The sequence below is a fragment of the Podarcis filfolensis genome, assembly GCF_964270895.1.
Source record: "Podarcis filfolensis genome assembly, chromosome: 1".
Lineage (NCBI taxonomy): Eukaryota > Metazoa > Chordata > Lepidosauria > Squamata > Lacertidae > Podarcis > Podarcis filfolensis.
In genome coordinates this window covers 133,096,288-133,115,665 of record NC_139604.1, presented here as the reverse complement: position 1 = coordinate 133,115,665, position 19,378 = coordinate 133,096,288, and the positions used below count along the sequence as shown (strand labels likewise).

The 19,378-nt window shown below is 42.8% G+C and overlaps 1 protein-coding gene across 2 annotated transcripts in view; it reads right to left on the bottom strand.

Annotated features, from left to right (window-relative positions):
• The window catches only part of SOS2 (SOS Ras/Rho guanine nucleotide exchange factor 2), a 41,435-nt gene that overhangs the window by 17,427 nt on the left and 4,630 nt on the right, over positions 1-19,378 (bottom strand). For both annotated transcript variants that reach the window (XM_083610661.1, XM_083610660.1), the window contains exons 2-11: positions 16,238-16,363; positions 15,055-15,186; positions 13,499-13,663; positions 12,951-13,154; positions 11,834-11,977; positions 10,723-10,833; positions 3,598-3,696; positions 2,023-2,150; positions 525-1,180; positions 298-379 (exon numbers count right to left, since the gene is read on the bottom strand). In XM_083610661.1, the coding sequence (XP_083466787.1) occupies positions 298-379; positions 525-1,180; positions 2,023-2,150; positions 3,598-3,696; positions 10,723-10,833; positions 11,834-11,977; positions 12,951-13,154; positions 13,499-13,513 (1,439 nt within the window). In that variant the 5' untranslated portion in view covers positions 13,514-13,663; positions 15,055-15,186; positions 16,238-16,363. The remainder of the gene's footprint in view (positions 1-297; positions 380-524; positions 1,181-2,022; positions 2,151-3,597; positions 3,697-10,722; positions 10,834-11,833; positions 11,978-12,950; positions 13,155-13,498; positions 13,664-15,054; positions 15,187-16,237; positions 16,364-19,378) is intronic.

Genomic DNA, 19,378 nt, shown 5'->3' with positions numbered 1-19,378 from the left:
ATCTTTTGCACAGAAAATCAACCTTAAGCAACATTATTTTTTCAGTACACATTCTGCTTTCGGTTTAGGCCAGACTGTTTCAGCTTCAGATTGCCAGAGACCACACGAGCCTAAAAGCATTATTTAATTAAACACTTAATGGACTCTGGAGAACAGAAGAGAGTTAGGAAAAGCCCTTAGAATAGACAGCAGCTTCAAGATGATTGTGCCAACACAAGAAATCTGCTTACACTTCTTATTGCATATGTAACAGCTAAATCAATTGCTAAGTGATTGGGGAGGTTCTTTTTAACTTACCGTTCTGTCAACAAAGCTAGGAGTTCCTGGGGCTTACAAAATGAGCGGTACGTGGTAAGAAAAGTACGCACAAAATTAGGATCTAGAAAAGCAAACAGGAATAAGTTTAAATACAATTATCACATGAAAGATCTCTGACCTGGTTTTAGTTAACAATTGCTCCTTTCCCCTGTGCCAATAACGCAATGAAGAGAGATATCAACCCTCCAGGGAAGAAAGCCAGATACCTGCATACATGTGATAGGTCAGTCTTTCAATGAGCTTCACTACGGTTCCACCTTTGATAATGGGAATTCCGTTCCGGCTCTGAAGGTTGTCTTCAAAAACGATATTCTCCTCCGAGTCCTCCACTGCAAAGCGGTAGACGCTCGGACTGGGGAGCCGCAGGGGCTGTTCATTCTCTTCTTTCAACAGCACTGCATCCAACATTCGGTCGAGGGTGCTGCGGTATTGCAGGGAGATCAAGGCCGCCATCCAATTGTTCTTCTCCTCACTAGACTTGGCCGCAAACATGAAGCTGTTCTCATCTTTAGGGACCAGTTCAAAGGCGTTCTTGTATTCACACGTGTCATCCTTATCAACTATGTGGACTTTCCTCATGACAATTTTTTCCTTCAGTCGGTACTCCGCGTTGCTGTAGCCCGGGAGCCGCGACTGACCGTGATTTGCTTTGCAGCTGATCATTAAGCCATCAAAAAGAAAGACGTGTCGCTCGTGTTTGGCTCCAACTCGTGCCAACGTCCCTTCCATTATGAATTCATTACAGCACTGGCCGATATCTTTGCCTTCCCAGCCATCGATGTTCTTCTGGATCTCATTCATTTTTTTAATGGCAAGGTGCTTGCTTCTTACTTGGCGATTATAGAACCAAAACACTGGCTCCCTAAAACACACAATATATGATTCAGGTAGGCAGCCGTGTTGCAGTCGAAATAAACAAACAAACAAACAAACAAATAAATAAATAAGAAAGATTAAAAAATTGTCCAGGAGCACCTTAGAGACCAACTAAGTTTGTTCTGGGTATAAACTTTCTAAGGTGCCACTGGACAATTTTTTAATTTATTTCAACACAATATATGAGTTTAAGAGTTTCCCCCAATATCGACAGTCGTTAGCTAGGAGGAAAAACATTATCAAGGATCAGGCTAAGCTGCTTGATTTCATTTAAACACTCCTCTGGCCACATTCACCACCACAAAAATGAGCTTTAAAAACACATGCAAGTTAAGCCAAAGCACCACACACACCCCAAACTAGCATGGGGATCACACACATTAGCTGTATATCCTTGCCTGCTACTGAATTCATGACTGAATGGGAACCACAGACATCCCAGGTTCCAATTTGTGTATGCACGATGAATGTAGGTGTTTAGAAAACATGCTTGCTTTTTAAGCACAAAGGTAACATCTACTGCCAAACAGATTTCTGCTTGCACAGGGGGGGTTCACTTTCCTCTCCTGTACATGCCCACCCCCCAATTTTGAAGAGAGGAGGAGAGAAAAGGGAAGACCAGCCATGCAAGTTGAAACCCACTGTGAACTTGGGCAGGTGGGTGGCTCCCATCTCGTGAACAGGTCCTAAAAGAAGAGAAACTATTAGGATGCGTCACCCACAGACCCAACTCCTGCAGTGCGACCCCACTCCAAACTTCAGCCTACGAATTGCTGTTCCCAAAGGTCTCAGGCCATGGCCAAGTCCACCGTTAGGCTACTTCCTTACCCAGGCCGGCGTCTAGGTGAGTGCTTGTTATAGATGCGTTCCATGCTACATTGGAGATTCAGGAGAGCTGTGATGGCTTGTTTCAAGCATTCGCAGTCTTCTACATCTTTACTACAGTATTGCAATTGCTGAAAAGAAAGACGTTTGTTTCCATCAGACCTGAGCAATTGCTGAGGGCAGGAAAAAAGGATTTGTGTAGCACGCATGGAAGTAGATTCCATTAGCTTCCTCAGGGCTTTCCCGTGAGCAAATGTGCATAGGATCAAGCAGCATGTCTAAAACATCTGTGTGACCGTCATACAGGTATGTTTTCTGGCAGTGGGCAGCTCCAAATTCTATGACAAAATTCCAAGCAGTCATGATACGGAACATTCCTTCAAGTCAAGTCACCGAAAGTGGAGCATTCCTTTCAATTATTCACTTCCTCCTGCAGACACTGCAAAACTATTCATTGAAATTATCTCTGGGAAACTTGCCTCACCGGTGAAAATGAAAGCTTTTGAGGAACAGTGGGCTCAGGACTTTAATTACAAAGACGGTGCCTAGGAGCTATTCATTCTTTGATACCTGACTGACGGCAATCCTTACTTTATACTCCTGTAGGGCATAACACTGACATTTTGGCTTTGAAAGGGACTTTCTTCTGCCTCTGGCCCTACTTTCTTCAAAATCAGAAGCCAACATAACCACAGAATTGTAGAGTTGGAAGGGACCACGATAATCATCTAGTCCAACCGTCTGCAATGCAGGAATCTTTTGCCCAACATATGACTTGAACCCATGACCCTAAGATTAAGAGCCTCAGGCTCTACCAGATGAACTATCCCAGCTATTGTGAAGTACACAACAGTCTGGTCCAGGGTTGGGATGACTGGAACAGCAACTGGTCTTCCAAAATGCATTTAGCTAAAACGTTGTGGCCCACCGATGTGTTTTAAAATGAAACACAGGCCAGGAGGTGCGGGGAATCACAAGTCGGGATAGTGCTGTTGCCCTTGGGTCCTTGTTTTGGGTCGTTTGGTTGGTCACAGCGAAAAAAGAATGCTGGACTATGTGGAACTTTCGCCTGATCCAGCAGCCGCTTCTTATACAGTGGTACCTCGGGTTACATACGCTTCAGGTTACATACACTTCAGGTTACAGACTCCACTAACCTAGAAATAGTGCTTCAGGTTAAGAACTTTGCTTCAGGATGAGAACAGAAATCGTGCCCCGGCAGCGTGGCAGCAGTGGGAGGCCCCATTAGCTAAAGTGGTGCTTCAGATTAAGAACAGTTTCAGGTTAAGTATGGACCTCCAGAACGAATTAAGTACTTAACCCGAGGTACCACTGTATATGACAAAGATTTCTGAGCAGCTGGTATAACTAACCTACTTTCAGTCTACCCTTGAACATGTACTCTTGCCTAACACTGGAAGTCTGTTGCTGGGTCAGATCGAGGTCCTCCTAGTCCAGCATTCTTTGCATAAGAACAAAAGCAGTGCCAAGAACGCTCTATACTTCACCAACAGATCTGGCCTTGATAAACATAAATAAGTCCCAACTTCTGCTTTCCTTCTAAGAGCATGTGCTTACCTGTAACAGTTCAAAGTAGTGCAAACAGTGATAAACAGGAACCAACATGAGCCGAGGAAGGACATACTGTACTGCTTCTTTAAAGCCATCAGCGATTGACTGAAGAATAAAAAGCAAGCCATATTTAAGTGGTTTGTCACGCAAAAGACAGGAGGAAACAGTTTAACAGACTCCCTTGGGAGGTTTTGAACTCTCCTTCCTTGGAGGTTTTTAAACAGATGCTTTAGCTGAGATTCCGGCATTGCAGGGGGTTGGACTAGATGACCCCTAGATATATTCCAACTCTATAATTCTATGATTCTAACCTAAAAGCCTCGATGGATTTGGTATGGTGGGGCACAGCAATCCAGGAGGGTTTTTGAAAGACCAGAACACAACGTACGTCTAATCTTCTTTAAGGGAATCCTAGAATCATGGAGTTGGAAGGGACCCCGAGGGTCATCTAGCCTAGCCCCCTGCAATGCAGGAATCTTTTGCCCATTGTGGGGCTCAAACCCACCGCCCTGAGAATAAGAGCTTCATGCTCTACTGACTGAGCTATCCCAGTCAGAAGGGGAAAGACCACAGCTCAGGGGCAGAGCATATGATTTGCACGCAGAAGCTCCCAGGCTCAAATTCCAGCATCAGGTAGCAGGTGAGAGGTAAGATCTCCATCCAAGACCCTCAACAACTTTTTTTTTAAACTGACTCAAGAAAATTATACAAACAGCAAAACGAAGAAGTCTAAGTTAACATTGCCTTCTACCGATAAATAATAATAACTATTACAATAATGAAAATATTATAATAATACATTTACTTCCCCTTTTGTTTTGTTTTTTTTGTTTTTTTAAAAAGATATTTATTGAAGTTTTACAAAAACATAAGTTTACAAAATGAAAAAAGGTCATATAAAAATAAAAAGATACAAAAAAAAGAACATAGAAAAATACACGAAAAAGAAAAAAGAAGAATAAAAATACAAAATACAAAAGACTTTGAACTTTGAACTCATTAGCTTATTTCCTTGGCTTCCTCACACCTCCCCTTTATGTATTCCCATTTAAATAATCAAATCAGCAAATCCTTACCCTCTTTCGTTTATCTTAACTCTGTATCTTAACATATTATAACTCTATATTTTCATCCATTATCAATTCATTTTTGCATATTCTTATTAACTTTGTTGCTAATGCCACTTATTTTCAATCATTTACTTCCCCTTTTGAACTTCTATTCTGGTTACAACATATTACTATTCCATAAGAATCTATTACATCCTTTGCTGTCCCATATATTATTTTATTTCCCAAATTCAACCTAACCCTCCCCTCCTCTCCACTGCTTCCCTTCACCTGTGTGAGATCTTCCCAGCATAATATTTTTTTCTAGTTGCTTTAACAAAATAAAATAACATGAAAACTGACAAATTATAATTACTTTTGTCCTTACACACTTAACAATTGCCTATTAAGAGTTCTGCTTTAACACCATATTTCTTCATGTATTCCCCTACGCATTCCCATTCTGTATAGAATTTTTGATTGAAGCAGCCCCTGATTGATGCAATCCTTTTGACCCTCAACAACTTTCAATAGTCAGAGCAGACAGTTAGATTGCAGAACAGGGTTAGTTCAGACTACGATTCTGGCAGCTTCCTGTACTCTTCTCTCTTTCACACTCCCATTTTTATAAATTGGCTGAAAATGCTCATTCCCAACCGCACTTTTAGAGACCCTTAGGGAAGGGCTGTAACTCAGAGGCGGGGAACCTTCATTGCATGCAGAGGGTCCCAGTTTCACCTCCCAGCATCTCCAAGTAGGGCTTTAAAAGACTCCGTCCTGAAATCCTGGGCAGCAACTGCCTGTCATTGTGGACGATACTGAGCTAAATGGATCAAGAGTCTGACTCAGCATCAGGCAGCTTCCTATGCTCCTCTGCTTTTACTGTTTTTAAAAACGATGTTACGAAATAGATTTTTAATGAAGATCCATAGTAGTATGAGAATGGTTGAGGGAGCAGCTCCTCTGCAAATCCACCCAGCAGCCTCTGCTGGAGAGTGGCTGGGGAAACCCAGCCAGATGGGTGGGGTATGAATGAATGAATGATGATGATGATGATTCTGTCTGGGATTGCTGTTAGCTTAACGGGGCTTGGCCTGCAATCTCTATGAAGCAGGCAAATTCATCGTCTAAACCAGGAGTTCCCAAACTGTGGTCTGCAGACCACCAGCGATCCAAAAACATCATTCAGGTGGCCTGAGACATGCCTGTGAAGAATTCTATGGGATTTAAATTGTAATACAATATGATAAAATGTAAGAAACAAAAGAAGCAACAAAAATACAATTTTAAAAATCACACAGCATCTAGGACAGCACATTGAAATTGCTACAACAGGCGGGGGGGGGGATATTAAGTGGTCTGCTCAGCAGTTTTCAAGTGATCCATGAGGGGGAAAGTTTGGGAGCAATACACACAGGCAACCTATAGGCAATAAATGAAGGAAGGAATAAGAAGGAGCTATTTCAGTGTCAGAGGCAGAGTTTAGGACTTCAACAAGAGCTAAGGAGATGGACAGCAGTAACGACTTGTAACATGTGCGGTGTAATGGCTAGAGTGTTGGACTCTGACCTGGGAGAGCAGGGTTCAAATTCCTCACTCAGCCATGAAGCTCACTGGGTGATCTTGGGCCAGTCACCAGCTCTCAGCCTGACCTACCTCGCAGGAAGTGTAAATGGGAAGGAGAGGAATCATGTATACTACCTTTGAGCTCCTTGGACAGAAAGGTGATATATAAATGTAATCAGTAAATAAAGAATACTATTCCTTGCCTGAAAGTAACATGGACTACACCTGCAGCAAATTGAAGTTTATTTCTCTGAAAAACAGGAGGTAAAAACGAAGAAGCCCAAGGACAGAAGCAGGAAGGTCAGAGGAAAGAAGACGGGAGGGGCACTGCATGGGAGAACACAAGAAGAGCTGGCAGGATCAGGCAAAAGGCCCATCCAGCCCAGCACTCTAGTGGTCTATCAGAAGGCATTCTGAACCACTGAAATTAATGCATCATTTTCATCACCTTTCAGACAAGAGTGGTTCTGACTATCCAAACAGAGGACAGCTGCAACAGGTGGTATGGAAGACTCTTAAGCATGGGTAGGCAAACTAAGGCCTGGGGGCCGGATCCGGCCCAATCGCCTTCTCAATCCAGCCCGCAGATGGTCCAGGAATTGGTGTGTTTTTAAATGAGTAGAATGTGTCCTTTTATTTAAAATGCATCTCTGGGTTGTTTGTGGGGCACAGGAATTCATTCTTTCCCCCCCAAAAAATATAGTCTGGCCCCCCACAAGGTCTGAGGGACAGTGGACCGGCCCCCTGCTGAAAGAGTTTGCTGACTCCTGCTCTTAACCCTTCAAAGACATATAAGACTCCACCAACACATGCAGAAAGAGAAGGGTGGCGATGGCCATGGACTGAGAGGTACAGAGGTGGCACTGTGCCAGCCGAACCTGTCCAGGTGTGAAGAAGGTTGTCTCCCCGGATCCAGGATGTGATGGGCAAGTTTGCCAAGACTTATCAAGCTCACCGGTCATTATCCCTTCTTCCTCATCCACATGGGAATGAATGACAATGCCAGGCATAGCTATGAACACATCATAGACCACCGCCTCGCAGACGTGGGGATACAGGGCATAGCCCGTAACTGGTTGTGCTCTTTTATCTCTGGTCGGGGACAGAGGGTGGCACTAGGGAGGGAAATGTCGTCGCGCCACTCCTTGGTGTGTGGAGTGCCGCAGGGCGCAATTCTCTCCCCGATGCTTTTTAACATCTTTATGCGCCCCCTTGCCCAGATTATCCGGAGCTTTGGGCTGGGCTGTCACCAATATGCTGGTGACACTCAGCTCTATCTGCTGATGGATGGCCACACCGACTCGGCCCCGGACACACTAACCAGATGCTTGGAAGCTGTGGCTGGATGGTTTCGTGGGAGCCAATTGAAACTAAATCCTTCAAAGACAGAGGTCCTATGGCTAGGTCGGGATGGCATGGGGATGAGAGACCAACTCCCTTCTCTTGCAGGGGCCCAATTAGTGCCATTGCCTTCCGTTAAGAGTTTGGGTGTAATCCTTGACGCCTCCCTTTCCAAGGAGGCGCAAGTAACAGCAACAGCCAAGGCGACATTTTTCCACCTTCGCCGCATCAAGCAGTTGGTCCCTTACCTTTCCCGCCCCGACCTGGCGACAGTGATCCATGCAACGGTCATCTCCAGGCTTGACTACTGTAATTCGCTCTACGCGGGGCTGCCCTTGAAGCTGTCCCAGAAACTCCAGCGGGCACAGAATGCTGCAGCGAGGCTCCTCACGGGGTCTCTTCCATGGGAGCATATTCACTCAGTGCTTTTCAAGATGCACTGGCTCCCGGTGGAGTACAGGGTCAGATTTAAGGTCCTGCTTTTGACCTTTAAAGCCCTTCATGGCCTAGGACCCTCGTACCTACGGGACCGCCTCTCCTGGTATGCCCCACGGAGAGCCTCAAGGTCCATAAATAACAACACCCTAGTGGTCCCAGGCCCTAAGGAAGTTAGATTGGCTTCAACCAGAGCCAGGGCCTTTTCAACTCTGGCTCCGGCCTGGTGGAACGCTCTCCCTCATGAGACCAGGGCCCTGCAGGATCTGATTTCTTTCCGCAGAGCTGCCTGGCCTTTGGCTTGGAGCCAATTTGATTCCCTCCCTCCCTCTCTTTCTTTTTTCTTTTCATTCTCCTCCTGCGATGAGGCTACATTTTAATATTTTAATGTTCCATTATTTTAATGTTGTTTTTTACTTTTGTTTTTAAGTTGTAATCATTCATCTTGTTTTTATTATTGCTTGTAAGCTGCTCTGAGCCCGGCCTTGGCTGGGGAGGGCGGGGTATAAATTATAAATAATAATAATAATAATAATAATAATAATAATAATAATAATAATTATTATTATTATTATTATTATTATTATTATTATTATTATCACTATTCTCACATATGACTACAAAGCTCTGGATCTTGGGGCTCAGGTGGTTTTCTTGTCAATTCTATCTGCAAAAGGTAAGGACCACAAACAGAGAGAAGAATGCTTCAGGAGAGTGACCAGCTACAGAGAGAGAATGGGCTATAGAAAAGTCTGGTTTGTGGGACAACAGTTAAAACTTTCTTAATGAACAACTTACTGGAGAGAGATGAGGCTTCACTACACAAGACCTGGGGGAAATGTGCCTGGAAGAAGCATGGGGAACTTGATCAAGAGGGTTTTTAACTAAATTTTGTGGAAAGTGGAAATAATAGCTTGCAGGTGAGTACAAAAGGGAAGCACTTAACACAGGGATCCGGGTACTACAGGAGAAGCTGGGGGAGATTTGGGGTGGAGTGCCTAGCAAACCCCACACTATAAATAAGAGGGGAGACAATGAAACATCACTCCTTGGACTATCCAAGATTTCTACACGAAGGCACAAAGAATGGAAAAATAAACAAGACGAGCTTGAACTCCCAGGACAGGAAGGTAAATATAACAGGATAGGTATATCTAAGACTTGGAGGAATGACTCTTATGATTGGAATGTAGCAGTGGAAGGACAAATTGTTCAAAAATAATGGATGCAACAGGAAGGGAGGGGGACTAGTGCCATATGTCAAAAATATGTTCATCTACACAGACATTCTAGAGAGCGAACAAGGTAGTCCCATGGAAGGCACCTGGGTAAAAATTAACCAAGAAAAAAACATATTGTGGTTGGAGACTTCTACAAAGCACCAAAACAAGGGGAAGCTGTGGCTTCCTTTTAGAAATGACAGATGTTTCAGAGAAGCAAGAATTAGTATTCGTGTGGCCTTCAAGTACCCTGATATATGCTGGGAGACAAACTCCATCGAGCAGGGGTTCACCTGATCCGTTCAGAGCTAATGCCAGGTGCGGGTGGGAAGGAAGCGCTGTTGTGCAAGCAAAAGTCCTTGTGCAGTGTTTCAGCTCACAGGCCTCATTAGTGGAATCCCACCGACTGCAACTCTCTTTTTAAATTTATTTTATGATATAGATCGTGATATAATTAGACCAATGAAATGTGTATTAATCTTGTCATGAACTTGTATGACTGCTCTATATTGCATTTTGCTCTGTATTCTTTATTCATTCTCATCACAATACTTAAATAAAAACATTTCTTAGAAAATGGGAGCTAGAAGATCCACTATCAGGAGGATTCACAGCTAGATCAGAAACCATCCTCAAAGAGTGCACATCCAATAGCTTCTCATCAAACTGAAGAGTGTTTTTTGAGATGCCACAGGGCTCCATCTGGGCCTATACTCTTCAACACTTTTATCAATACTTAGCTTGGGGTAATCAACAGGATGTCCTCCAGATGTTCTGAACTACAACTCCCATCAGCTCAAGCCACCATGGCCAATGGAAGCGATGATGGGAGTTGTAGTTCACAATATCTGGAGAGTACCATGTTGGTTACCCCTGCATGTTGTAAACATCAACATGCAATGCAAGATGCACATAAATTCTCTGGGACAGCGGAGCTGAAGGAAGCACACTCTGGCCTTTGCCACCATCCAGTGAGAGACTGCACCCTTTGCCTCCCAGACAAGGGGGGAAACAGCCTGGCCCCTTCCACAAGTCCAAGAAGGAGCAGCCGCAAAGAGCTTAGTTATCTACTCCCTCCCAAAAAAGTACTTCTTTCCACCTGTCAGTTGCTTTAAAAAGCACAATCAGAGGGGAATATGCTCTGACCACATTCATTGCATTGCCATATTTCAAAAAGTGAACACCCAGACACAAAAGTTGTTGAGCCAAAGTTGTTAAGCTATTTTGAGCTTTTTTAAAAGGAAAATCAGCAAAAATGGCATTGCCGACATGGCTTGCCATACGTCCAGATTTTCCTGGACATTTTTGCAGATTTCTGCCCTGACAAGGCTTCCCACTACAGTATTCTAGGTATGTCCAGGAAATTCTGGATGTATGGCAACCCCACCGTTCATCAAACAAAGACCTAAAGGTTGCTGTATTTTGCATGTGTGAGTTTATTATTATTACTATCTGCTGTATATTGAGAACCATTTGATTGAAAGGTGGGGTACAAAAGAGCTACATAAATCCATTCCTACCTGGAAGTGAAGAGCCACAGCAGGTTTAGACATCAAATGATTAAAATGTTCATGATATTGCGGTGAAAGGATGTCCTGGGACAAGGTCTCATACGGGTCAAAGGCTTGTTCCTAGGAAAAGATTACAGATAGGTAGCCGTGTTGGTCTGCCATAGTCAAAACAAAAAAACTAACACTTCTGAAGAAGTGTGCATGCACACGAAAGCTCATACCAAGAACTAACTTAGTTGGTCTTTAAGGTGCTACTGGAAGAAAAAAATTTTTTTTGTCCTAGGAAAAGAGTAAGCATTCCAAGTACATTATGGACAGAGGGAAAAGCACATTATGGGGCTGGACGGAGAATTATACAAGGATGGTGGTGGTTATATTGATTCTGTCTTTATGTGGGTAATGGCAGCCCAACCACATCATCTGAATAGTGTCTCTTGAAGACTGACTGGAGTGGGATATTTCAAATCTACTTAAACTGCATCCCAGTAGGTACTTTGTGAGGACTGGGCTCTGAAAAGTAATGAATAAATAACTGGAATACATTAATGGAGTGGACAACTTTATTTAGCTAGTAGTGATATTTGGGAAGCACATCTGGATAATGTAAGATTTTGGGCCACTGCATGCAAAAGACACAAAGAACTTCAGTACATTAAGGCATAAGTAACTTCAAAGCATTGCTTCTCCTTCTGATACTGGACATGTACTCTAATATATCTGGCCAACTATCAGGAATGATGGGTGATGTAGACAAAAACATCTGGAAGACAGCACATTAGCACCCTTCAGCAGGGTAAAGCATTTAATCAGTCTGTTTTGTACAGGCATATTTTTACAGGTAGATCTGACAGCAAAAAGAGGCTAATGCAGCCTAAGGCCACCACAGAGGCTTCCTTTTGAAATATAGCGGCCATACATGTTACTTGTGAATAAAAGCCACATGTAAGCGGGGATGAGGGTGCTACGTTACATTCTTATTTTGCTCTCCGGGAGTTGGAGGGTGAAGTTGGGGCAGGGGGACTCTCCGCTGCAAGAAAAACACATTCTAATCCAGGAAGGAATTTGAGCTACGACACTCATGCTCAGCAACCCAACAAACTGAACGGCTCGGCCAACTCACCTCTGCAAGGTCCTCAAAGCAACTTCCAGCCAGGGGGTGAGGACTGCTCTCATCAGTCATTTCCACAGTGTCCTCAATTAACCCCAGGAGCTTCACTGTCAGTTCATGAATATCTGTGATGTTGCTAAATATCATATCAATATCCTAAGGGAAAGAAAATCTCCCTGAATATGCACACATCTTTCTCCATCCTTATTTAAACGTTTAGTTGTTTGTGACTGAAAATATACGCCAGGATCTCAATTAAATCGAGATGAAGGATCGGAAGAAAACGCTGCAGGTCATTTTTGAGTTCAAGACTACATTGCAACTCACAGCATTTTAACAGTCTGCTCCCTGCCTATCCCAGAAAATATTCTTATGATAGGAGATTTGGCCGCTCCTGCGTGTACCAACAGAGTTGTAGAGAAGAACTACTGTCCCCTTGCACAGATTTCATTCATTTTAATAAGGCCTGCATAAAGATTCTTCATGTGCTGTGTGCCACCAGAATAAACATATTCACAAGACAATATGCAACCTCTCTTTTCAGAAAGGCATTTGGGGTTTTATCATTACTGCAGCTGTTACACTATACAAGGCTAGGTTTCAATTGTGGTTTCCAAGCATTAATTTTTCATCACTAGTTTTCATTGTTGTATCTGAATGATGTGAACTGCCTTGGTTCCCTGGAGAAAGAAGTAATTCCTTTAAAAAACCAGCAGTCACGGGGCTGCCTCTGTCTTTGCCTTCTCTGTTTGGGCCAGAGAAGTAATTCTCTAGGATTTTCATACTGACATTCCCACAATAAATCTGTGATAAAGGGAGGAATGCACTCTTAAAATGCTGCTGTAACCTATCTTCAGAACTTCCTTTCAGAACTAAGAGCTATTGCATGGGGATTTGCACTCTAGGCCATCATCAAGTTATGGCCAAAGGAAACCACACCAACCAAGAAACTTCTCAAGAGTAACAGTCCACAGCCAACAGTCCAGGCCCCTTAAAAGTTTCCAAGTCAGGTGTTCCTTGTGATAGCCAACCTAGTCTCTGCCTCTTCCCACTTCCACCTTGTTTGTGTCTCAAAGCACACAATTGTTTAAAACACAGAAGGGTTGGCACAGTAAAAGACTTGACTTACATTAGGTGTGAACAGCTTTCTGTTAGACAGGAAGGCTTCTCTAAACACTTTTATTATTAGATTCAGCTCCCGGAGATACTGTCTTTCGTCTGCAATTTCAGTCCTGACCAGGTCATAGTAATTGAGTACACCCGAGGAGGAGGGCTCTTCTTCACAGAGAGAAACCAAGCCAATGTCATCCTGATCAAACATATCCATTAACACCTAAGAAGAAAACACACATTTTATTCACGCTCAACTTTTCTATAATCAAATATGAACTTAATGTCTGATTGCAAGCAACTGAATTTAAGACAGTCTTACAGGGTAATGTTACTATTTTATGGCAAAAGGGTTCACAATCTCTGGGTAGATTCTGGTAATGAAGAAGTGTGTCCTGTAAAGTTTGTTGCTTATACAGAAACAAAGAGGCTGTCGTTATTTTTTAAACATGTCAAGGTGGATTAGTTCTTAAGCAGTAACAAAAAACAAAAATCACAGCCCTATAATGAATCTGGATGTGTATGAAGGGCTTGCCAGCTAAGCCCAGGATTTCCATGGCACCTCACCTTATCAGCGCACATCGATACTTTAATGTCCTGCTGCGAGATCTCAAAATGTCGTATGTTGAGAACATAATTGCCAGCGAGTTTTAAGATGTCCGCCGAAATATACTCCAGGACAGCCACGATATAAAGGGACACATGATAATCTATTTTATAGCCAAGCACCTCCTGAAATTCAACACAAAAAGGGGAAGTGTTAAAAAAAGATCACATTGATTTTTCCTCTGATTTAAACAAAGTCAGAAACCAGAAAGGGAGATGACAGTGACATGGATTCCAAGAATGCATTTGAAGGTAGAGGCAACCATTATGAATCATGCCATACAGCAGCACTGCTGCCACAGAACCACCTTCCTGCTTGCACAGGAAGAGGAAGCTGCAGCCCCAACGTCTGCTGCCTCCTCCTCCCTCTTGGCAAGGGATTCTTCGGAATCATCTCCCCTGTTTCTGCTCACTTACTCGCTTCATTGTATGCTGAGTCACAACAAAATACACTACGAAGCTTGTGAATTTTAAGAAATTGCCTCACTGCCTTTTATTTAACTGACTGGTTGTTGCTGTTACTATTACAAAAATATACATTCTTTTATTTGTATGCCGCCTTGTATTCCAACCATGCTCAAGGCAGATTGCAACATGAAATAAATATATAACTGCGACATAACAAAAGTAGTCATAAACAATAAATACAACATAAAAAATACACAGCCACATAAATCAAAAGATGCAAAATAAAGATACAGAAAACCAACAACAACAGCAATAGTAAAAAATCCCCCAACCCCCAGCAAACACCCCAGCTCATTATTGTTATTGTTGTTATTAATTTATTTATAAATAATTACTCAAGGCAACTTGCAAATAAAAAAAGAACTGCTAAAAACATAAAGAAAACAATAATAATATGATATAATTATTATAATTATTTATTAAATATTTATACCGTCTTTCATCCGAAGATCACAGGGCAGTTTACAGTACAAAAACACAAAAATGCATGCCAAAATAACGAACAAAAACGATAACCCCGCATATATGTATAAAAACTATATACATATATAAAATATATTAAAACCGTACAAATAATTACAATAAAAACAGCACGACACCTGCCCTTTAATTAAAAGTAGTCCGTTCCCAAAAGCCTGTTGGAACATGAAAGTCTTCACCTGCTGGCAGAAAGGCAACCAGGTGAGAGACAGTCTAGATTCTTTACAGTGGGAGTTCCAAAGTCCAGGAGCAGCCACCGACAAGGCCCTCTCCCACGTCCCCACCAAGTGGGCCTGTAGGGTGGCAGGGCTGAGTGAAGGACGTCCCCAGAAGCGCGGAAAACCCAGGTAGGTTTGTATGATGGAGTACTGTCTTTCAGATAGCTTGGAACTAAGCCGTTTAGGGCTTTATAGGTCATAACCTGCACTCTGAATGATGGCTGGATTCTTACTGCTGTTGGTTTCTTTTTATATATAAATTTGGGTCATTACTTGCTTTAAAACGTTTCTGAAAATTAATAGATTGAAAATGGCATTTTAAAGCAGCTGGTAGCTCTCAGTACAACATACCTTTAATAAAGGATGTATTTTGTCCACAGGCAGCAAGAGGGGGCTTCTTCGTTTCCGCTTCTCAATAGCGGACTGTGCGTCTGCAATCGCCCACTTATCAATGGGGTGAGGAAACGTCTTTTGAACTCGCTCCTGCAGAAATGTAAAAAAATGGGTTTTAAAATAGCTGCTGGATTCTAAAAGGAAAAGCTGGTGTACCCCCCCACTCCGTCCAACAGTTTCTTTCAGCGGCCACAATAGCATGGGAATTATTTCTTTGAGGCCATATCCCTCTCCTCCCCACAGCCTTTTGCACCCAAACCTTTCTTTCAAATTGCTTCTCAAAAACCTATTATTGAGTTTTTCTTGAATGAAGACAAACCACAGTGGAATAAACCAAGTGCAAGAAAATGTGTGTTCTATCACAGTTCTTGCACAGGTTTGATCATAGAATCTTAAGAGTTGGAAGAGACCCCGAGGGTCATCTAGTCCAATCCCCCACAATGCAGGAATCTCAGCTAAAGCATCCAAGACAGATGGCCATCCGACCTCTGCTTAAAAACCTCCAAGGAAGGAGAGTCCACCACCTCTCCTGGGAGTCTGTTCCACTGCTGAACAGCTCTTACGGTCAGAAGGTAACTTGAAGCCATTGGTTCCAGTCCTACCCTCCAGAGCAGGAGAAAACAAGCATTCTCCCTCCTCCATCTGACAGTCCTTAAGATATTTGAAGATAGCTATCATATCTCCTCTCAGTCTCCTCTTTTCCAGGCAAAACATACCTAGCTCCTTCAAGCACTCCTCATATGGCAACAGAAAAGCAGTTTCTCGTGTATACGTTTTGCCAAATGCAACTCACTGAACACAAGGGCTTGCCGTCAGAGCAAAGCAACTCTCCAACCCTTGCACTGCTTTGCGCTCAGAAGACACGGCTGATTAATACATTCCTGCCACAGAAGACAACTGCACATGCTGCCCAGTTCCTTAAACCAGGGCTTTGCCTGTTCCACAGATCTGTACCTGCACAATGCAAGCATAATTTTCAGTGTCTATTTTCTTAGTTCAGGGAAGCAGACCACATTCTCTCCAGCAGGCTTGCTCCCATCATGATTCAGCTTGGATTGCAATAAAGGCTTTTCAGTTCCTCTTTCTCCTACCAACATTGTTTGGTAAGGAAACACCTGGGCCTTTTCCCTCGCATTCATACCTCTACATCTTGAAAAGTCCGTGGCTGTGCAATGCATAGCTTGTTTAGCAACTGAAGGATTAACTCCTCGATGTAGTAGAGGGAATCTTCCTTGGCTGAAAGGTTGGGGTGGACTTGCTGCTGTACCTGCACAAAGATTTTATTTTATTTTAATTCAACCAGAAAACAGAGCGACAGAGATACTGACAACAAGGCCCTGCTAATCATTTCAAAGCCCCAGTTTCTCCAGCATATCCCAAAACAAAATGTGAGAAAATGAATTCCTATGCAGTGATAAAAGTTAAATTTTACTTCATTAACTAAAAGTCTCTCCCTAACTGCCCATAGCCTTGGTCTGAGAAAATGACAATGCTGTGCTGCTAGAGAATTGCCAGTCATTCAGCAAGTTCTCTAACAGAGAACCTTCCAATTATGTCCCTTATTCTAATCTAGGAAACAGAAACTAACTCAGTGGTTCTGCTGAGACTACGAGGAGGCAAAAGGGATCAAAGTGTCCAATTAAACTAGAAGAAGTTAAACATAATTGCTGAAGTACAGACTGTTTATTTTGAAATCTCTTACATGAGAACGAAGTTAATAGTTACTTATAACTATTTATAAAATTGCTGACAGGCTCAGAAACTCTTAAAGCAGCCAGCCCTGTTCTGTCCATCAGACACACTATCAAGGAGGAGAACTGTGCAGATGAACGTAAGAAATTAAGCCTTGGAATTATGGTGTAGTTAACTGCCACTCCAGCTACTTCCCTGACATAAACATTTAGCAGTGTTACAGCAACTTGTTCCTTAAGTTGTTAACTTCTTCCTTCCCCCCTGGGTTTTCTGCTGATGTGTACTTTGTGCTGGGAAAAATATATTGTCCTTCTCCCATGCTCCCTTATTTGCATATAGCTTTCCCCTGATGAACGTCTCCACCCATCTGCATCCTTGACATGCGTCTTCTATCAAGCTTGGACTGCCATTAGATTTTAGGTCTCAGGGCAGATGAAAGGTTCTGTTGGGTGTGAACAGAATGCAGTGTTTGAAAAGTTTAAAGCATATAAACACAAAGTTAATATAGGCTTAGAGGAAGCAAAGACGAGGAACTGAATTGAAAACCTGCTCTGCTATTGGCTGAGGAAGAGGATACCCACTCAAAACACTTCAGTGTTCATTTTTAGCTACTATGATTTTGTTTCTAGACTGCCCGCCATCCAATGATCACGGGGAGGTATACAACAATATATAAAACCAAAAACCAAAAAAATGCAGACCTATATAAAGCATATTATGCAATGGAGTCATCTCCAGAACTCCAGTGTCAGCCAAGCTGTCTCTCGGTATGTTCTTTTGCAGGGTGACCCTATACATGTTTAAGGTAAAGGTAAAGGGACCCCTGACCCTTAGGTCCAGTCGTGGCCGACTCTGGGGTTGTGGCGCCCATCTCGCTTTATTGGCTGAGGGAGCCGGCGTACAGCTTCCGGGTCATCTGGCCAGCATGACTAAGCCGCTTCTGGCAAACCAGAGCAGCGCACGGAAACGCCGTTTACCTTCCCGCCAGAGCGGTACCTAATTATCTACTTGTGCTTTGACGTGCTTTCGAACTGCTAGGTTGGCAGGATATACATGTTTACCCAGAAGTAAAAGTTCAGTGTGGCTTACTCCCAGGCAAAAAGGCATAGGACTGAAGCTTCGCTTTGAAATACCTGATGCGCCGTGCTTGTGAAAGCCCAATTCATTCATAAAAATTGGTAAAGTGACATTTAAAAGTTACTTTAACTTGGAATAAATAGCGAATTTGCAAGCGTATGGATCTCATAGAGTTCAATGGGTTCTAAGCAGAAATAAATCTGTACACAATCACAACCAATGCTGTATTTACTCAGTCAGCCCATACTTTCAGTCAGCCCATACATGGATCTCAGTCAGCCCATACATGGATCTGAAATATCTACTACAGTGGTACCTCGGGTTACAGACACCTCAGGTTACAGACACTCCAAGTTACAGACTCTGCTAACCCAGAAATAGTACCTCAGGTTAAGAACTTTGCTTCAGGATGAGAACAGAAAGTGTGCTCCGGCAGCGCGGCGGGAGCAGGAGGCCCCCATTAGCTAAAGTGGTGCTTCAGGTTAAGAACAGTTTCTGGTTAAGAACGCACCTCCAGAACGAATTAAGTTCTTAACCTGAGGTACCACTGTACATGGCTTTCCCCCAAAAAAGATGTCACTTAAAAATGCCTTAAAAACAGTTTTCCATGTGTAAAATCAAAGGTTATTTCTTTAGATAAACTACAGCTACTTGTGTGGGGAAAGGAACTATTGCTTTCTATTTATTGATTGAGAAGACATTCCATCAGCTGGCTCACGCTAAACTGCCACCGCTGAATCCCTTCCTGGGCCCAAAAAATAGGCTGAGGACCTATGATGTTTGCTGCTGCTGCTGCCTTGTTAAAGGTAAATCACATCACAGCCTGCATGAGATTCCCAGGAAGCCTTGATTTAGTTGCTCTTTACTCAAAAGAAAATTGGAATGGAAATGCAGTAAGAATGAATCTACAAGGGTAAATTAGAATTTCAACACATTTCAGTCCTGAACCCAGTGGGACTTATTTCTAAGTAATTATGCAACAGAACAACAAAGCTGGCATCTTACTTTCATAGATTTGTTTTAAAATAATAGTCCCTATACACCTGCTGATTGTTCAAGGCATCGCTGAAAGATGTACTAGTAGTCTTCTCATTCCTCCTTTCTCTGTTACTGAGATACACAATTTTTTACAGCCATACTAATGTCTGGAGCTGCTATAAGAACACCTGCCTGGGCAGCTCACCCTCAGAATGGAAAGGAAAAGCATGTCTATGTATATATGGCTGCTAGAGGTACAAATCAGTTTACAATAAACACAGTTGCATATGACAATCTCCTGTACTTCAGCAAGAAATAACAGCGCTTGATCGTCTGTTAGTATACTTTTGCAAAAGAAACAAAGATGCAAGGTTCTTTCTGAACATCTGGTGGAGTTCCTAGCACTCAGGATTTCCCTTCCAATCTGACACTCAGCATTTGCTCTTTAACCAGTGGAAAGTGCTTTCGAGGTTCCCCTGTTCCTCTTTCCCCCTTTTTCAGAAAGTGGGGAGGGGGTAATAAAAAAGCACCCAGA